At 43.1% G+C, this 20,690-nt stretch overlaps 1 protein-coding gene across 1 annotated transcript in view; it reads right to left on the bottom strand.

Moving 5' to 3' along the window:
- Positions 1–5,079: 5,079 nt before the first annotated feature.
- LOC121878233 (neural cell adhesion molecule 1-like) overlaps positions 5,080–20,690 on the bottom strand; it is a 28,325-nt gene continuing 12,714 nt past the window's right edge. The window contains exons 4-10 of the mRNA XM_042384331.1: positions 19,322–19,467; positions 17,552–17,686; positions 16,888–17,043; positions 14,745–14,929; positions 10,351–10,473; positions 9,005–9,146; positions 5,080–8,716 (exon numbers count right to left, since the gene is read on the bottom strand). Of these exons, the coding sequence (XP_042240265.1) occupies positions 8,505–8,716; positions 9,005–9,146; positions 10,351–10,473; positions 14,745–14,929; positions 16,888–17,043; positions 17,552–17,686; positions 19,322–19,467 (1,099 nt within the window). The 3' untranslated portion in view covers positions 5,080–8,504. The remainder of the gene's footprint in view (positions 8,717–9,004; positions 9,147–10,350; positions 10,474–14,744; positions 14,930–16,887; positions 17,044–17,551; positions 17,687–19,321; positions 19,468–20,690) is intronic.

The following is a 20,690-nucleotide window of genomic DNA, read 5'->3' as shown; positions in this document are numbered from 1 at the left end:
TAGTAGATAATGACGAAAATTACGATGTTATTTACTTAGACTTTAGCAAAGCATTTGACAGAGTACCGCATCAGAGGCTTCTGAGAAAAATTAAGGCTCATGGTATCGAGGGGAAAGTTTTAAATTGGATAAAATCATGGCTCACCGATAGAACGCAGAGGGTCAGCGTAGATGGTGTTAAATCTGAGTGGGGCCGTGTAACCAGTGGGGTTCCCCAGGGGTCAGTACTAGGCCCACTCTTGTTCATAATCTACATAAACGATTTAGATACTGGGATCAGCAGTGACATAAGCAAGTTTGCGGATGACACCAAAATAGGGCGGCAAATTAATTCAGGGCAGGATGCAAATGCATTACAAGAGGATCTAAATAAACTGCAGGTGGTCTGAAAAATGGCAAATGAAATTCAACACCAGCAAGTGCAGCGTACTTAATATTGGAAGAACAAATACTTATAATGTATACAGCCTTAACAACATCAACCTAGAGAAGTCGACTTGTGAAAGAGACCTAGGGGTACTTGTAAGCCCGGACCTACGGCCTAGAAAACAGTGCGTTAATGTTCGAAATAAGGCAAACAGAGTATTGGGTTTTATATCTAGAAGTGTAAGTAACAAGAGTGCAGAGGTCTTATTGCAACTATATCTTGCGCTAGTTAGGCCGCACCTCGATTATGTGGTTCAGTTCTGGTGCCCCTATTATAGAATGGATATAAATTCACTAGAGTCGGTGCAGCGAAGAATGACAAAAATGATTCGGGACTTAGAAACCTTCCATATCAGGATAGGTTAAAGAAACTTAACTTGCATTCCCTAGAAAGACGAAGAGTGCGGGGAGATATGATAGAAGTATTTAAGTGGGTGAAAGGAATCAATAAAGGGGATATAGATAAAGTTCTTATAATATCCGAGCAGGATAGGACTCGGAGCAACGGATTCAAGTTGGATAAGTTTAGGTTTAGGAGGAGATAGGAAGAAACTGGTTCACAAATAGGGTGGTGGACGAGTGGAACAAGCTTAGCAACTTTGTAGTAAGTGCGGGAACTCTGGAAAGTTTCAAAAGGAGGCTAGATAGATTCATGGATGATAGAGAGTGGTAGTAACTCTCGACAGGAGCTGCCATGCACAGGCCAACCGGCCTATTGCAGACTCCTTATTTTCTTATGTTCTTATGTATACATGTTGTATTGGATGTACAATGCAGCTTGGTGCTGGGAAGGCAGCATGGTTACAAGCGTGATGTAGAGAGAGCTGGTTGGTGAGGATGCTCAGAGGAGGACAGCTTGTGGGTCGCCATGCTCGCCGGCGGGAGAGAGGACCGCCAGGCAGCGGCGGAGGAGGAGGTGTTGCTGGCTGGTTGGTGTAGGTAGAAAGAGCCAGGTCACCACGAGGTCAGGTCTTAAATAGCGGGGGGTAGGCGTGGCTTAGTAGTTGACCCCCGCTCCGTGATGTATGGCGGCGCTGGTTGACCTAGACCACGAGGCATACACTGGGGAATTGGTGGGGTCGGCTACTCAGCGACAAACAGCGTTTGTAGGGGAGAAATCCACTACAATACTCCCCCTTCCCTCCAGGCGGTGTAGGAGACTTGTTGTCTGCAGGGTTGCATAGCACATGTGAGGCAGAACGGGTGGTGCATGCCTCATGTGAGACAACGGCGATGGCGTGGATGAGCCGGTCGCTGGATACAACTGTCTAGATACACAATATCTGTGGGAGTAAAGAGGGAGAAAAAGGGTGTGTGGAGGCGATGAATGTTGTGCTTCTCTCACGACAGGTACAGAGTCGTCAGATGCGCCTGCTGGGGTGTGTGGGCCTGGGTCAGGAGCAGGGGCTGCGTCAGCAGAAGCGGATGAGGGCTCGTGACAGCAGCTGGGTCCACAACAGCAGCAGGGTGCAGGACATTAGCAGGGAGTACCTGAGGGAGAAAAGAAGGGTGTGTGGGTCCACACTCAGGAACAGGGGCCGCGTCAGGAGAAGCGGCAGGGGGTACTGCTGGGCCGGGGTCGGCGTCTGAGGCAGGACGGGTGTGTTGGTCCGCGTCAGGAGCAGGGGCCGGATCAGGGGCGGCAGGGGTTACTGCTGGGCCGGTGTCGGCGTCTGAGGCAGGACGGGTGTGCTGGGGTCGGTAGGACGTGGTGCTTGGGACAGGAAGAAGGAGCTGGTGTCTGCTTAGAGAAGCAGTGATGCTCTAGGGTGTCTAACCTGCGGTGTAGAGACAGTAGTTGTAGAGCCGATGAGAGCTGCTTCTGGGTGGATAAGCCAGTCTTCCATGTTGCTTGAAGACTGGGAGCGTGATCAGTTTCTCCTCCATCCTGTGTGAGTGCGAATCTCCGGGGGTCACCATTTGTGGGGTAATGGATGTTTGTTTGGTGTTCTCACTCAGGATGGGATGGAGAAAGGAAACTCACAATGTGCTCTCTGTATACATGTTGTATTGGATGTACAATGCAACTTGGTGCTGGGAAGGCAGCATGGTTACAAGCGTGATGTAGAGAGAGCTGGTTGGTGAGGAGGCTCAGAGGAGGACCAGCTTGTGGGTCGCTATGCTCACCGGCGGGAGCGAGGACCGCCAGGCAGCGGCGGAGGAGGAGGAGGTGTTGCTGGCTGGTTGGTGTAGGTAGAAAGAGCCAGGTCACCACGAGGTCAGGTCTTAAATAGCGGGGGGGTAGGCATGGCTTAGTAGATGACCCCCGCTCCGTGATGTATGGCGGCACTGGTTGACCTAGACCACGAGGCATACACTGGGGAATTGGTGGGGTCGGCTATTCAGCGACAAACAGCGTTTGTAGGGGAGGAATCCACTACAGTATTATCATTACTATTTTATTTAATTTTTTTATTATAAATTTAATTTACTATGAATAATTGTTACATTTTCGCCCCAGAGGCGAGATGTGGGTCAGTGACCTGTGCCTGTAAAAAAACATTAGTGATGTCATTGATGGTTATGGAAGACTTGCACATTTGATTATACCAAAGCCGCCACACAGTCAACCCATGTTTTTTTTTTTTTTTTTTTTTTACACTACTACGGCCGTTTCTCATTGAAGAGAAACATATATTGAGGAAACTGAAACCGAAATTGTGGAAATGATTAATATCTGAAAGTGATTTTTGTAAGGAAGTCCGTTTTTGTCAGCTGGGAAAATTATCGACTGAAGATGGTACCGTCCCAGCCCCTCTGTGACTTAACTGCGTGGAAATACGTAGGATTTGTTAGGTTATAATTGGGTAGGTTAGGTTAGTCAAGGTTAGGGCGTAGTAACGTAATTTTTTTTTTTTTTTTTTTTACAAAAAAGACGATCTCCATCGCATTAAGCATCAAATATTGATCAAAATGAGACAAAAATTTAGGCGTTTATTAATGCCAGGGCCTATGGGCCAAAACCCAAGTTTTGAGTAGACGAGGTTTGAGGTTTGCCCATTTTCAAAACATCCTAGAACCTCCAAAATCATAAATTCTGTTCAATGAGGTCTTACTTTAAAGGTAATTTAAAGCAGAATATGATCCTTGTAATAAATGAAGTGTGATGTATGATTTAGGTGCACACTAACGTCAAATGATGTGTGAAATTAAGTCATGAAAATAATGAAATAATAATAAAGTTGTGTACACAAGACAATAAATTTATGTTGTAATAATGTAAAAAACATAACAAATAATGGTAACACTCACTCTAGATGATGATTATGCTCTGCTGAAGAACTTGGTAGCAGGGGGAGGGAGGGGGGGTAGGGTAGGTGGCTAGTAGTCTATCTGATCATCAGACACATCTTCCTCCTCCTGGGTGCGGAAAATTGAACGTGGCAGGCTTCTCATTAGTCGGCAATCTCCTTTCTGACACGCTGATTAGCTTAGGGAGTAAGGCAGGCTGTGATTGGTTGCCGGTTCAATAGCGAGTTCGACCTTGCTTTACTCTCGCCTGACGCTGAAATGAACACAAGCAACACAGAAACGTCGGGAGTTTTACACTATATGATTCAATAGGATTTTGTCAGTACACCAAAGGCGAATTCACCAGATCATCTTGTGTCATAGTAGAGTAAAACTTTCTGAAATGAATGGTACAAAAATCGCATTTTCGCTTGGGTGGCGAGTTTGTAGTGGATTCCTCCCCTACAAACGCTGTTTGTCACCGAGTAGCCGACCCCGCGAATTCCCCAGTGTATGCCTCGTGGTCTAGGTCAACCAGCGCCGCCTTACATAACGGAGGTCAACTATTAAGCCACGCCTACCTCCGCTATATAAGACCTGACCTCGTGGTGACCTAGATCTTTCTACCGACACCAACCAGCAAGCAACACCCCCTCCTCCTGCCTGGCGGCCCTCGCTCCCGCCGGCGAGCATGGCGACCCACAAGCTGGTCCTCCTCTGAGCACCCTCACCAACCAGCTCTCCCTATTCACGCATGTAACCACGCTGCCTCCTCCCAGCACCAGCCACCAAACTGCATTGTACATCCAATATAATATGTATACAGAGAGCACATTGTGAGTTTCCTTTCTCCATCCCATCCTGAGTGTGAACCCAACATCTCCTACCCCACAAGTTCACCCTTGCATTACTCAGCGCTTCATTATTGTCCACCAAACTAGCAACAGTCAAGGTCAGAATAATTACCATATACTGTGTATGATATATTTTGCATATTGAAAAGGGCCCCCAAATAGAACTAGCCTTGCAACCACCCATACCGTTACAATATCAAAAGATATATTGACTAATACCTGTAATGCAGTTTAGTCATTTATTTTATAAGACCATCCAAATTTGTTTGGAAAATGTTTTGAATTCTATGAACTTCTTATGGATTTTTTGTTTGACTACAGTATATTTTAAATTTACTTTGTTCTTAATTGTTCTTATATTTTTTTTATTTTCATTTTTTCTATATTTTTTTAGTTATACGGTACATATTTTTAAAATACTGTACAGGTATTTGAATAAAAATCAAATGGATTTTTCCTTAAGTTTTGAAAAATTTGTTCATAATCTTCAAGAGATCCAAGTTATTTCTCAACCCAGTGCCACTTGTTTCACTTAACAGGATAAAGGAAAGTAAAAGCTAATACAGTACACACTTCCGGCACTTTTTTATTTGTTCAACTGAGCCAAACTGGTATATACATCAAGGGATGACACACACCAGCACCTGAACACCTCACACAACAGGACCACAGATATAATGCCTGCTGGACTGGCCACGTTTTTGCCACCATAAGAATTATACTGTGAAAGAGCAAAAATTAAACAAAATCTCAATTAAACATATTAAATTCAAACAGGATTATGATTATTATAAGAGAATTCTAACTATATATAAGTAGTCTTAATTCATGAGCAATATCTGTATGATTTATGAAATGTAGTTTTCTTAATTTTGTACTACAAGAATAATACTGATCATTTTTGGGGAGACTGAACAAAAACCTGGATGCCTTAAATAATCAGGAAATTTTGGCCCCATTCCATCATGGCATTATTCTGTCACCCTGTCAGCTCCTGTTCAGTGTGCTAAATCAACTTTCGAATGTTTATATAAATGTTCATCCCCCCTTGTTGAGTGCTACAAGCTTAGAAACTACACCACAAGAACACACACACACACACACACACACACACACACACACACACACACACACACACACACACACACACACACACACACTCCTGGAAATAATAACGTTCAATAATAGTGTCAGTACAGTATTATTCAAGTAACACACGGCATATACTCACTCACTCACACATACAGCAATAGCTCACACACAGTCGTTTGCTTGCCAGTGGGATGAAACAGTTGCTTCCCTTCATTATATTTGTGGCATGCTGTTAAGTCAATCACTGAGCCTTATACCTGGCTCACTTATACCATCTAGGTGATGAAATTATACAGCAAGTCCTACTCATTCAATTCACTGACCTAACAAAAAAAAAAATTTCGTCATCAATCAAATCACTTATGAGTAAAGTCTTCATATACCTGTAAACTGAAGATCAAAATAACCTCTTCTAGCAATACCATCACAAACTCACATGTTTCATTTTACCTCTACAAATATATTCTTGTCATACAGGGCTAACAAATCTTGACACATGACATCAAGTTACGAATCTATGGACAGTACTACAAAAAATTCACTAAAAATTTCAAAATCTTTGGTTTTTAAATTTATTAGCCAAGTACGACAGTTTGACAATATCCTCTGTAACTGTGACTGGACAATAATAAATACAAAGTTAATACAGGACTCACTCTTACTGCCAGTGCTGTAACACCCAACTTCTCAAGGTATCATTCTCAACCCACCACAGACTACTGATAGAATGACTGATGACGGACTTCTTAGCAAAAGTCTCTGCATAGAAACAGTCACTAAATACTTAGCAATATTCCTATAGTTACAGTGTAAGTTTTGAATGATTACCTTGACATGTAACACAGCAAATCTCAGTGAGTGATATTTAAGTTAGTCTGGCATTCAGCAACAATAGCCTGAGTGATGGTGGTCTCAGTTAACTAGTGAGTCACTGAGCCATGACAAAATCAGCAGCAAAAGTTAGTGAGGAACTGAATGATGACATACTCAGCATACACCACGAGTTGAATATATAACTACATTCTAAAAGTAGGAAAAATGGCAGAGAAAAAAAAATCACTTTGCACATTTGGTCAGCGTCTTCATACCAAGACATCCTAGATCGCACAACAATTGTCTCCTGTGGTGTAAAGTGACACCAAAAAAATGCTACTGTAGTGAGCAGTATAGGGAAAATATAATCATCACTGCATATGTTATAATATATGCAAAATATAATCTGATATTGGATGAAGGGAGTATAGAATATTTTTTAATACGAATGAGCAAATTTTATCATACATAATCAGATATAAAGAGTCGCTCAGTTACATCACAGGAGGGTCATAGCCATAGCTAATATGTACAGCATACAACGGTGAATAACATTTTTTTCTACACGAGTTTCATTTAAATTTACAAATTTAATTCACATTCATCAAAAAAAATGATCCTCATTATCAATTTAACTTGTGTAGATAAGTTTTTCAAATGCAGTGAAATGTTAAAATATAATACTGTATATTTTTTGAGGAATAACTTTCAATGCATGAGATATTTAATAACCCCTAGGAAAAACAAATCAAAGGGCAAGGATAGATACAGTCCAATGCCTCTCTTAGACTCACCACAGCAAAACACGAAGGAAGTAAGTCTAAATATATAATTAATAAGCACAACATTTCACTAACATGGTATACAAGATTTGTTTAAGTTAAATTAACCCAAATTTATTTAGAAACATCACTTACAATGAACAACAGTTGGGAATAAAAGACCCAAACACGAAAATTATCAACATTCGCCATCATAGATCCACCGAACTCAAGCGTCAGATGAAGGAACAATGAGTTTCTGTCAAATGTAAATATCCCGGGAGCTAACATTACCTGGCTCTCTGGATAACTCAGGTTCCATCTCTTTAAATACTATGCTACAAACAGGAGAGTTCAGGAAGTCGTTAAATTGGTAACTTCAGATATTTACATTTTTCTCACACAGCCCTCAATGTTACTCATGTGTAACGTTAATGACTTTATCTTACTTAACTCAAGCTTCACTTATGGCCAATGACTAGGAGGTATTATGATAAGTGAAGGTTGAACCACATCACAGTTCATAACAATATTACTTTCCAGTTCTTGTGGTAGACATATGTACTGTATACTCTAGTTTACCTAACATGTGGAATGTTAGCAGAATTCTATGTAATATCTATTTCTGAGTACGTTACATGCGAAGATTGCATAATTTGTTTTTAGTCTTGGCTGCAGGTTGTGTTATGGGAAAGTCATAATTTACACAATACTTCTTGGACACTTGACTGAAATTATAATCATATTTATAATTACTGTACTATGACTTTCAGCATATTAAAAAATACAATTACTGTATAACTAAGGTTGTGGTGTCTTATACCACACTTACTGAGAAGCGGTAGAAATATTCACACAGTCAAAATATTATCTAGCATTATAAAGCAGCAGAAATATATAGTATGTATAATAATCCTGGGTACTGAAAATGTCTATCAGCCTAAGAAAAAGGGAGAAAAAATAGAACAGCCCACATAAATAAAAGACAAATGAGGATAAACTGAGCAGTGACAAAGTGTATGAACAACTGTCTCGATACAATAATTTGGTTTTATTTCAGATCACAATACTTGTTCAGCTCATAATGAGTATCACTGAGAATGACCTGAATGGCATCCACCCTAAAGTGTACAGTACTTATAAGGGAGCTAAATGCTGCATACCCAATACTCTTCTAATTACATTATTTTTTCTTATAGAATTTTCCCATATAATCCATTCCCTTTTATAATACTTATAGGAGCTAAAATTTGCAAATAATAATGAGTATAAAGTCATGTTTCTCTCAAGCTAACACAAGCTACAACACGCTCTCTGCTTCTCAAGTTCACAAGAAGATGATAGAAAGGACAAGGGAAAATAAGATGGCAGCAGATGATCCAATGGCATTACAAGAGGCAAAGACAGAATCAAACTTGACTTTCTTGGTCTTCTCCATCACTTCTTCAGAAAAATCAGAGTAGCCAGCGACATTCTTGGCTGACGCACGCAGCACATACAGTGTGTCATCGGCCAGACCATTGATGATGTACTTGTCACCTGGGGAAGGGGGGAGGGAAGAGTAATGTGTACTTATTGCACCTTGGAGAAATATATTGTACCTGAAGCCAGAGGATGCCAAAAAACGTTTAAGAACTCCTGCTTACACACACACACACACAAAAAAAATGATTGTTTGACATCTTAATAGCTATAAGGATTGAATCTTCTCAGTAACATATCTATAATAATTCATCAGATACATAAAACAAAACAACACAAGATTAACGAAACTTTACGAGAGATTCAATTGAGTGAGAATTTATATAGAATTTCTCCATAAAATACCTTTCACGAACTCCATGGCATGTGCAAACTTCCAGTCGTCTCCTGCCATCTTGTACTGTACTCGGTAAGCCACAATGGGCATTTCGGGGTAATTTTTGGCAGACAGGGCTAGATGTAGGGAATTGACATCTGCATGGGTGACCTTTGTGGAGAAAATATATGCCATTATCAACACTTAATTACTGATGATGATGATGATGATTAACAGTATAATGTTTGACTACAATTCAATAACTAAAGTCTAAATTATGATGTATTACTGCATTTTCAACAGCAAATGTAATATTGATGTTAAAATGCATTACAGTATTATACTTCAATAACTAAGATCTTAATGGGCACTAGATTAGAGAATACACTTCTCAACAACAATTGAAAACTAAGAAATATTTTAAAGATATTCGGTGTTACTAATTATTGACTATTTTCGTGGATATAGGTTGTAAGAGAATGAGGATCAAGAGTATTTTACTGTACGTTTTAAAATACAGTACAGGTAATCATATACGGGATGTAAACAAAAGGTAAATCAGATGTAAACAAAAGGTGAGTCAGATGTAAACAAAGGGTGAGTTAGATGTAAACAAAAGGAGAGTCAGATGTAAACAAAAGGCGAGTCAGATGTAAACAAAAGGCGAGTCAGATGTAAACAAAAGGTGAATCAGATGTAAACAAAAGGCGAGTCAGATGTAAACAAAAGGCGAGTCAGATGTAAACAAAAGGTGAGATAAATGTAAATAAAGGGTGAGATAAATGTAAATAAAAGGTGAATCAGATTCATTTTGCTGGTGATTACATTCAGTGGACTATACCACGAAAAAGTTTAAATTGTTAGTGAAAAAACCCGTAGGAATGAGAATGAGGAAAGTTGGGATCACCTGAAGATTAGACACCCAAGCATATTTAAACACTAAATGGAGCTGATTGGATTAGGTTCAGTAAAAATCAAGTGAAATAAGCTGGAGTGTCATTACAAATATATACTGTGTGTGTGTCTGTGTGTGTGTAAAGAAGAGAACACAGAGTAATACTTATGGAAAAGGTTTGCTACTGCCACATGATATTAATTGGGTACAGTATCTTGTTGAGTGTGTGTAACAGGGAAGTACCACAACAGGATCCTCTCAGGGAAGTACCATAACAAGGTCCTCTCAGGGAAGTACCACAACAGGATCCTCTCAGGGAAGTACCATAACAGGATCCTCTCAGGGAAGTACCACAACAGGATCCTCTCAGGGAAGTACCACAACAGGATCCTCTCAGGGAAGTACCACAACAGGATCCTCTCAGGGAAGTACCATAACAGGATCCTCTCAGGGAAGTACCATAACAGGATCATCTCTCACCTTGGCAGTGGGCACAGCTGGTTTAGCCCCTTTTTCTAAGATGATCACTCGCTCCAGTGTACCCAGTTTATTTTCGGCTTTACACACGTAATCTCCAAACATCTCGGGGTGTGTCACTGTCAGCTGCGGGGAAGGTAAAGACCCGTAGTTAATTAAGACCGGTAGTAAATTAAGACTGGTAGTTATTGGTGTTTACAAGTGTTCCCTGAGGAATGCAGTGATGGGTAGGGAAACACCGAGTAACACTGAAGTCCGTTTATTATGGATGAGAGAAATACAAGTGGTGACTAGCGTGTGCCATGCACGGCTCACACAGTCAGACTGAGGCTGCCTTGCCATATGGCAGCCTCGGGGCAATGTTGCCACATAATGTGCAGTGTTGCCACGTGATAATATATATAAATGCTACTCGGCACAGTAGCTTATATACAGGGTTGCTACTCGGCACAGTAGCTTATATACATAACCTACATCTCCCTCCCCCCTCACGCTCATAGTCTTTGTCTTGAGCGGACTTCTTAGTCCTAAGTCGCTCCGAGCGTCGAGGTGCACTGTGGGGCGGATCCTCGTGAGGTGTAGGTGACTCGTCCTCGGTCAGGGGGCCAGCAGCAGGGGGTGGGACTGGCCGGAGGAAGCGGCGGTTCCTCCACCAGACACGGCCGCTCGGCATCCTGACCTTGTAGTCCCGCGACCGGCCGACGCCCATCACTATGCCCACCTTGTCCCAACGTGTCGTCGTCGGGTCCTGGACGCGGACAAGGGCACCAATCTCCACTGGCTGAAGAGGGCGGGCACGGTCGTCATACCGAGCCTTGGCGTCCTGGGCACGTGTAGCGGCGCGGCGGTCGCAGCTCTCGGCTCTGGTCTGCCAGTCCTTCGCAAAGGCCTTGGCGTGTGCAGGAACGCAAGAGCGGAGAGGGTGACCATACAGGATCTGGGCAGGGGAGCGTCCTGTGTGGGTGGGAGTGGACGCGGGTTCTGGGCAGCTCCGTGTGGCAGCGCCAGGCGCGTCGCTCGTCGACTCACGCACCCTGCTGGCGGTGTACCGAGCAGCTGGGATCTGCTCGGGAAAGTCTCTGGGCACCACGCATAACTCCTTGAGGTGCTCCCACGACAACAAGGGTGTAGCGAGAGTAGGCTGCACGTCGATCCATCCGTGACACGACCTGTCGCCGTAGGTGATCTCTGCTTGAAAGGAGCCCACAGCGTCCGGCATCTGGGAACCGTCCGCATTGTAGTACAGCAGCTGCGGCGGTGGTCCCAGGTCACGTTTGGTGAGGCCCAGTTTCTGGAGGTGCTTCAACCCAATCACCGTAGTATCAGCGCCGGTGTCCGGTATCACCTCGATGTGACCCGACACATCACCGTGTGTGACGGCGACGCGGATGGTAGGGGAAGGGGTAGCCCTGGGGCGTGTGGTCGATTCCACCCTCCTGATGTGACTCCGCTGCTGCTTGGGGCTGCGTGGGCCATCTGGAGGGGGCTGCGTGCGAACCACCCCGAGGGAAGTGCGCTGCTTTCCTCCTCGTCTCGGGCTTTTGGGCTTGGGTTGGCGGCAGCACTTGTCGTAGTGTCCATAGCGACCGCAGGCCTGACACTTGCGGCCTCGTGCAGGGCACCTGTCTGTGTTAGACCAGTGGCCCTTACGGTCACATCCACGACACAGTGCGTCGGCGGCCGGGCATGTCTTGGGGCTGTGCTGCTTTCCACAGCTGCCACAGGAAGCACTAGGCGGAGGCGTGGAAGAACGTGTGGCAGCCTTCGCGTTGTTGGCCGCCTTCTTACCCTTCTTGTATTGTGAGATAGCTCTCACAGCAGGTGGGGCCCGTAAGGCAGAGGTGGCGGACTTGGTGGCCTCGTATGACCGACATTCAGTCACTACCACCTGGAGTGTGGAGGAAGCGTCCAGGGGGATGAGTCGCTGCACCAACTCTTCCTGCCTGACACCTGTCAAGATCCCGTGCTTGATCCAGGCTTCCTCACATTCCCGGCTGTGCGCCTTGCAGACGTCGATCTCCTCTGACAAACTCTTCAAGCGTACAAAAAAGTCGTCAAAGGATTCGTTCTCCGCCTGCTTGCAGCTGGTGAAGGCACGGCGACGCAAAGCCTCGTTATTCCGACCCTTAACATGCTCCTGTAAAAGGTCGAGCACATCCGTCACTGAAGATGTAGAATCGGGAGGCACTTGCAACGTGTGCTCCAAAACTCTCTGGGTCTCCAGCGACAAACACATCCGCAGTTGGATGAGCTGTTTGTTTGGAGGCATGCTGTCAAGGTCCACCATCGTGGAGTAATCTGTCCAACGCCGCCTCCACTCACGAAAAAGCTGAAACGTGACGTCTGGTGAGAGGGCGGGTGGGGGTTGAACAGATGCCTTGGGAGCTGTTGGGGTAGCAAGAGTATCTGGAGGACGCTGGTGTGGTGGAGGAGGGAGTGTACTGGCGCCTTGAAGCACGCTACCTGCGAGTGAGGGAGGGTGGGTTAGCGCCAGGGTCGCCAATAGTGCCTCAAAACGCAACTTTTCCTCCTCTCTTCGTGTCTCCTCCCTCTGAAGTTCCATCTCTCTATGTCGCTCGTCCCGGTCGTCCATCCACCTCAGAATTGTGGCAATGTCCGTCACTGGAGGTGGAGGATGAGAGTCTGCGCCGGGTGGAGGAGAAGGTGGTGGGGAGTCGTGTCTCCCATCTTGACATTGTCCCTTCTTACCTCCCATCTTTTGTGTGTGCGTGGACTGCACTGTTTAGTTTATAAAGTGGCGCCTCAACAGCTTGAACCACATATATATGACATAAACAGCGCAGAAATAATGCATATAGTCCACTGTTCTGTCCGTGAGTGAGTGCGTGCGTGCGTGTGTGTGTGTCTGAGAGAGCACTTCGTGGTGGCCTTAATGCCGGTGGCTGGAGACGCGGCGGGCATCAGTGTCTCCCGGGATGTCACACGAGAAGGGTGTACGCCTGCGTGCTCCGTGGGTACCACAAACAAAACAGGCCAATGCTCAACTCTCAGCTCTAGACACACACTAATACACTGACACTAACACTGCCACCGTCACTAAAAAGCACTGTGACGGCCCAACACTGCACATCGCGGCGAAACACAGCGCAACACAACACAACACACTATGAGTCGACGCATCACCGGCAGACGTAACTGTCTCGGCATTGTTTAAACACTTGTAAGTCCACAGATCCCAATCACTGCGCCATGGTGGTTACAAGTGTTCCCTGAGGAATGCAGTGATGGGTAGGGAAACACCGAGTAACACTGAAGTCCGTTTATTATGGATGAGAGAAATACAAGTGGTGACTCGCGTGTGCCATGCACGGCTCACACAGTCAGACTGAGGCTGCCTTGCCATATGGCAGCCTCGGGGCAATGTTGCCACATAACACGTGCAGTGTTGCCACGTGATAATATATATAAATGCTACCCGGCACAGTAGCTTATATACATAACCTACAGTTATTAAGACTGGTAGTTAATTAAGACTGGTAGTTATTAAGTCTGGTAGTTAATTAAGACCGGTAGTTATTAAGACTGGTAGTTAATTAAGACTGTTAGTTAATTAAGACCGGTAGCTAATTAAGACCAGTAGCTAATTAAGACCGGTAGCTAATTTAGGCCGGTAGCTAATTAAGACCAGTAGCTAATTAAGACCAGTAGCTAATTAAGGCCGGTAGCTAATTAAGACCAGTAGCTAATTAAGGCCGGTAGCTAATTAAGACCAGTAGCTAATTAAGACCGGTATTTAATTGAGTGAACACAGCAATAACAGTGAGAGAGAATGAGATAGTTAACAAATCAGAGGAGATTGAAAGGCAATGAAATGAAGCAATGCAGAGAGAGAGAGAGAGAGAGTACTTGATTTAAGCTAAAAAAATAATTATGAAATACAAAACTTTCTCTGTACAATCCAACTTCATTTAAACCAAAAGTGTGACAAAGTCTGTAGTAACAGGAGAGATTATCTGCTGTAATCAGATTATCCTCTGCAGTAAAGAGGAAAATGCTCATACAGTAATTCTCCTGTTAAAGAAATATGAATCTTTCTCACAGTAGTTATCGTACGGAAGGAAAGACAAAAAAAAAAAAGAACGAGGAGGAAAGATTTCACAAGAAAAAATGTCACAGGAAAAAAAATACCATAGAAAAAAGTCAGGGAAAAAATTAACTGAAGATTAACAGTACACCTGTACAGTATTGTAGATTAAGTTAGATTAGCAGCAGGTTAGGTTAAATTAGTCCAGGTTAGATTAGTTGAAATCGTTAGGTGGGATTACATTTGGTTAGTAGTAGACTAGGTTAAATAAGGCTAAATTAACTTCCCTGTAAAGTGGTTTAATCTTAAGATGAAATAAACAAGTTTCTGTAATTCCCTGACATTAACTCACCTGCAGAATGCTCTTGTGATCATCGTCAAAGATCTGTACACTGTCAGAGGGAGTAATGACCTCACCCTCCTTAATCCAGGTAAAGTTGGCGTGTGGTTCGGCTTCGGCCTCACAGGTAAGATTCACTTCACCTGTCACGTAGCTATAGGCCTGCACCTTTTGATCATCCAACCACATAGGCATATCTGGTGAAACAATTTTTGAGTCAGTGGAGGAGTCAGAGTAGAGTTAGTATAGTTAAGAGTCAGTATAGTTGAGTCAGTACAGTTGAGAGTCAGTACAGTTGAGGGTCAGTACAGTTGAGGGTCAGTACAGTTGAGTCAGTATAGTTAAGAGTCAGTACAGTTGAGAGTCAGTACAGTTAAGAGTCAGTACAGTTGAGAGTCAGTACAGTTGAGAATCAGTACAGTTGAGAGTCAGTACAGTTGAGCGTCAGTACAGTTGAGCGTCAGCACAGTTGAGAGTCAGTAGAGTTGAGAGTCAGTACAGTTAAGAGTCAGTACAGTTGAGAGTCAGTACAGTTGAGTCAGTACAGTTGAGAGTCAGTAAAGTTGAGTCAGTACAGTTGAGAGTCAGTAAAGTTGAGAGTCAGTAAAGTTGAGAGTCAGTACAGTTGAGAGTCAGTACAGTTGAGAGTTAGTACAGTTGAGCGTCCAGTGCAGTTGAGCGTCAGCACAGTTGAGAGTCAGTAAGGTGAGAGTCGAGTACAGTTAGAGTCAGTACAGTTGAGAGTCAGTACAGTTGAGTCAGTACAGTTGAAGTCAGTGAAGTTGAGTCAGTACAGTTGAGAGTCAGTAAAGTTGAGAGTCAGTAAAGTTGAGTCAGTACAGTTGAGTCAGTACAGTTGAGAGTCAGTAAGTTGAGAGTCCGTTGAGTCAGTAGAGTTGAGTCAGTTAAGTTGAGTCAGTACAGTTGAGTCAGTACAGTTGAGAGTCAGTAAGTTGAGAGTCAGCGTCAGTACTGGAGAGTCAGTAAAGTTGAGAGTCAGTAAAGTTGAGAGTCCAGTACAGATGAGTCAGTACAGTCAGTGAGAGTCAGTACAGTTGAGAGTCAGCAAAGTTGAGAGTCAGTACAGTTGAGTCAGTACAGTTGAGAGTCAGTACAGTTGAGTCAGTACAGTTGAGAGTCAGTACAGTTGAGAGTCAGTACAGTTGAGAGTCAGCAAAGTTGAGAGTCAGTACAGTTGAGTCAGTGCAGTTGAGAGTCAGTACAGTTTAGAGTCAGTAGAGTTAAGAGTCAGTAGAGTTGAGAGTCAGTAGAGTTAAGAGTCAGTAGAGTTAAGAGTCAGTACAGTTGAGAGTCAGTATAGCCGAGAGTCAGTATAGCTAAGAGTCAGTACAGTTGAGAGTCAGTACAGTTGAGAGTCAGTACAGTTAAGAGTCAGTACAGTTAAGAGTCAGTACAGTTAAGAGTCAGTACAGTTGAGAGTCAGTACAGTTAAGAGTCAGTACAGTTAAGAGTCAGTACAGTTAAGAGTCAGTACAGTTAAGAGTCAGTACAGTTTAGAGTCAGTACAGTTGAGAGTCAGTACAGTTAAGAGTCAGTACAGTTAAGAGTCAGTACAGTTGAGTCAGTACAGTTGAGAGTCAGTACAGTTGAGAGTCCGTATAGTTAAGAGTCAGTAGAGTTAAGAGTCAGTAGAGTTAAGAATCAGTACAGTTAAGAGTCAGTACAGTTGAGTCAGTACAGTTGAGAGTCCGTATAGTTAAGAGTCAGTACAGTTAAGAGTCAGTACAGTTGAGAGTCCGTATAGTTAAGAGTCAGTACAGTTAAGAGTCAGTACAGTTAAGAATCAGTACAGTTAAGAGTCAGTACAGTTAAGAATCAGTACAGTTAAGAGTCAGTAGAGTTAAGAGTCAGTAGAGTTAAGAGTCAGTACAGTTAAGAGTCAGTACAGTTAAGAATCAGTACAGTTAAGAGTCAGTACAGTTAAGAGTCAGTACAGTTAAGAATCAGTACAGTTAAGAGTCAGTACAGTTAAGAGTCAGTACAGTTAAGAATCAGTACAGTTAAGAGTCAGTACAGTTAAGAGTCAGTACAGTTAAGAATCAGTACAGTTGAGTCAGTACAGTTAAGAGTCAGTACAGTTAAGAGTCAGTACAGTTAAGAGTCAGAGGAGTTACAGATGAGTTACAACACTTACGGTGAACCTTGACACTGATGGGGAACTCCTTGATATCTGAGTGACGGAGAGACAGTTGTAGGGCCATACACTGGTACTCGCCGGCATCGTTCAGGGTTACGTTGTGGACAATGAGGCCACTAGGTCCATCAGGGCTCACTGCATACTTGTCGTTAGCTGCCGAAGAGACTTAGTATGAGGCGAGAGACAAAATTAGACACAAAAATAGAGGCACGAGAGAGAGAGAGAGAGAGAGAATAATAACACAGAAAGAAGCATTAACAGTGACGTATAAAAACAGTAAATCAGTATTCGCATATCGTATACATGAGCCCTTATTGTATACATGAGTCTTTAATGTATACATGAGCCCTTACTGTATACATGAGTCTTAATGTATACATGAGCCCTTATTATACATGAATCTTTACTGTATACATGAGCCCTTACTGTATACATGAATCTTTACTGTATACATGAGCCCTTATTGTATATCTTTACTGTATATCCCTTACTGTATACATGAATCTTTACTGTATACATGAGCCCATATTGTATACATGAATCTTTACTGTATACATGAGCCCTTATTGTATACATGAGTCTTTAATGTATACATGAGCCCTTACTGTATACATGAGTCTTAATGTATACATGAGCCCTTACTGTATACATGAGCCCTTACTGTAAGCAATGTCCCTGGTCTGGAAGCGCCATTTTATCCTCGGGGCGGGATCACCTTCAACGTCACACCTGATCTTGGATGACACGCCCTCCTCCAGGTATTGTACAGCTGGGGTATTCTTGAAGCTTAGTCTCTCTGAAAGTCAAGAAGCTGTTAGTCTTGGTGAAGTGTGAGGTGGGTTAGGTTAGGTTAGAGTTGGTTAGGTTTGGGTTAGGTTACGTTAGAAGGGGTTAGGTTAGTTATTTGAGATACTGATTAATACACGGTGTTCAAGGGATGAAAATAAATTGATCTGAATGACCTCTAGGGATTCCACTTCCTAAAAAGGCTCGAAATTCTATAATGTCATTTTGTTTTAAATCGACACCTTTTCACTCGTAAACAGACTGTAGTCAATCTTACAGACATGTTACAATCATCTCAAGTTGTTTTAGGTTTAAGTTTTTGAGGACGATGGTTTAACTTTCGTGGGTGATGACTTAGCTGATTGAGGATGATGGTTTAACCCTTTGAAGACGATGGTTTAACCCTTTAGAGGAATATGGTTTAACCCTTTGAGGACGATGATTTAACCCTTTGTGGACGATGAATTAACTTTTTATGGATAATGGTTTAAACAACATACACTCTCAGTCGACATAATAATGAAGGATCGTGTCTTTGCATTTTGCGGATTACTGGTGACAGGGAGTTGTGTGTGGGGGGAGGGTTAGGTTGCAATGCATGAGAGAGAGTACCTAGCGCCAATCGCACCATTTATCGCCAAACGGTACAACACCAGTGATAAAACGACCTAACGATACATGCCAACGATACATAAACACATTCGTCGATAGGAAACGTGCAATTGACTCTGACACTACTCACAGATAACGACCAGTTTGGCCTTGTTAACGTCGCTGGGTTAACGACGTGGCCTGGCTCTCTGACGCACCGATATATTGGAAACGACAATTTTTATCTAAGTCGACGATATAACGTTGTTGTCTTTCAAATTGACAATATAGTGCTACTGCCTATGAAAGGACTATTATATGACCTGTGAATTTCTTGAATATAGTTTAATATAGTTTTGGGGGGTCGAAGTTTTTCCACAAGTTGTGTAGTGAAGGAGGCAGGAAGCTCAAGTGTCACGGTGTTTGAAAATAAATGTCTTTGTCTTAGGAAGGAAAATAACTGACTGATAAACATTCACCTGTCCGAATTATACCCCTGGGCTGTAAGACTTAACTAGAGTAAACACGTCAACTGGCATTCTGCATTGAGCTCCTCTCCATCAAGAAACCACTGCAATAATAATAGAAAACGCAGTGTGGACAGTGAACACGAGTCAGTGGTGACCAAGAGGCCTGACGAGTATCTCACGCCCATGTGTGAAATGGGGGCCCCGCCACATGGAGACTGTTGATCGCCTTACCCCACTTAACCTCCACCTATCATAAGGCACTCAGTACACGGCCCCTTCACCTACCTTCATCTTGGAACGGATCTCGCCCCTATACAGCTGTCCAACACCACATTTGCATTATGACTACAAGAACTAGCTACCCTCCTGTAATTTCAGTAGCATCTACAGTATGTTCATTTGACGTTTCCTGCTATTTTTGCAACGAAAGCTTGAATTAAAATGACCCATTCCTCAATGTCGCCATTATGTAATCTAGGTCACCTTTGTTCATTGCGTAGTTTCAGCCTATTATTATTATTATTATTATTATTACTATTATTATTATTATTATTATTATTATTATTATTATTATTATTACTCACTGTCGACGAAGAGCTGAAAGGTCCTGGACTCCTCGACACCGTCAACGTTGGCTGAACAGGTGTAATTGCCACGATCCATCCGGGTGATGTTCTCAAAGACCAGGTCGACCCCCTTGTGTCCTGACCTGCCGTCCTCTACGTGGATCCTGGAGGGGGAGATTGTGGCGTGGAGGCTGAGTTTAGCGGGGCACTAGGAGGTGGGTGGTGGCGAGTTGCCACAAAGGTTTAGGTTCAAGCGAAGCGGTGGAGTTACAGAGAGAGAGGGGCTGTGGCGGGGGTGGTGAGAGGGGTCGCGGCGGGGGTGGTGAGAGGGGTCGCGGCGGCGGTGGTGAGAGGGGATGTGGGTACCGAAGTCTGGTGTTTTTCGGTAAGTGTCGGTAATCTCGGTTCAGTGGTCGCGCCGGTACCTTGAAAACACTTGAATATATTAAGTTAAATATTCAACCGATACCATAGAGTTGATTTATACTGAAGTGTTTAGCGTCCAAGAGGGTCGTGTTAAAGACCTGGCAGAGGCGAGATGATGACCAATACAATATATAATAATGAGGGAAGTGGCGTTGATGACGCTCTGCCACCCAACACAACTCTGCTTTAAACTGACTAGTGAGAGGTCAGATAGTTTCATAAGGGAGTTTCTGGTGGGAGGCGCGACACGGGGAAGACAGGGACCATATCGCTTTCTACTTAACTGAACTTAATTAATGTACAATTACTTTCCAAAAGAATCTGTTTACACCCGTCTACCGCCCACACAGCGACAGACACCACTGGACCAGCACATTAAAAAAAACACCACGTTCACTGACTGGTTCAGCTACACTGACCAATCATTGGGGTTTGTTTACTAAAATCAGCTGTGGCGGCTTATTTCTTCTTAGCGATCTCACGCAAGGCTTCACCAGGGTGGGGGGAGGGAACACACCAACAGCCTCACACTCAATGCCTCAGAAAACAGAGACGTCAACAGTGTGATCAGCTGGACACTTACCACCAGCAAGCAGTTCAGTCATCATGCAACACTGACAGGCACAACACAAAATTATAATTATATCAAGCAAAAATAACAATAATTTATACCATAATAAACGGATGATAAATAATGACAAAAATAAGTCTTAATTCAGAATGAAGAAATTAAGAAACTGTAAATCATTATCTTGTAATTAATGATATATAAAACACACCTATATATTCTTCACAATAAAATAGAATAAAGTGAATAATGCAGAGAGGAGAGAGAAAACAGGATAACTACAAATATTAACAAAACAAATAATAATTAAAATATGAATGAATAAAAATCATTAGCCAACATATATACATACACGAATAAACTGTATATACTGTACACTATAATACACATAAA

Source organism: Homarus americanus, unplaced genomic scaffold (genome assembly GCF_018991925.1).
Source record: "Homarus americanus isolate GMGI-L3 unplaced genomic scaffold, GMGI_Hamer_2.0 scaffold33468, whole genome shotgun sequence".
NCBI classification, from domain to species: domain Eukaryota; kingdom Metazoa; phylum Arthropoda; class Malacostraca; order Decapoda; family Nephropidae; genus Homarus; species Homarus americanus.
Note: the sequence above shows the minus strand (reverse complement) of the source record. Positions and strands in the feature narration are given on the sequence as shown.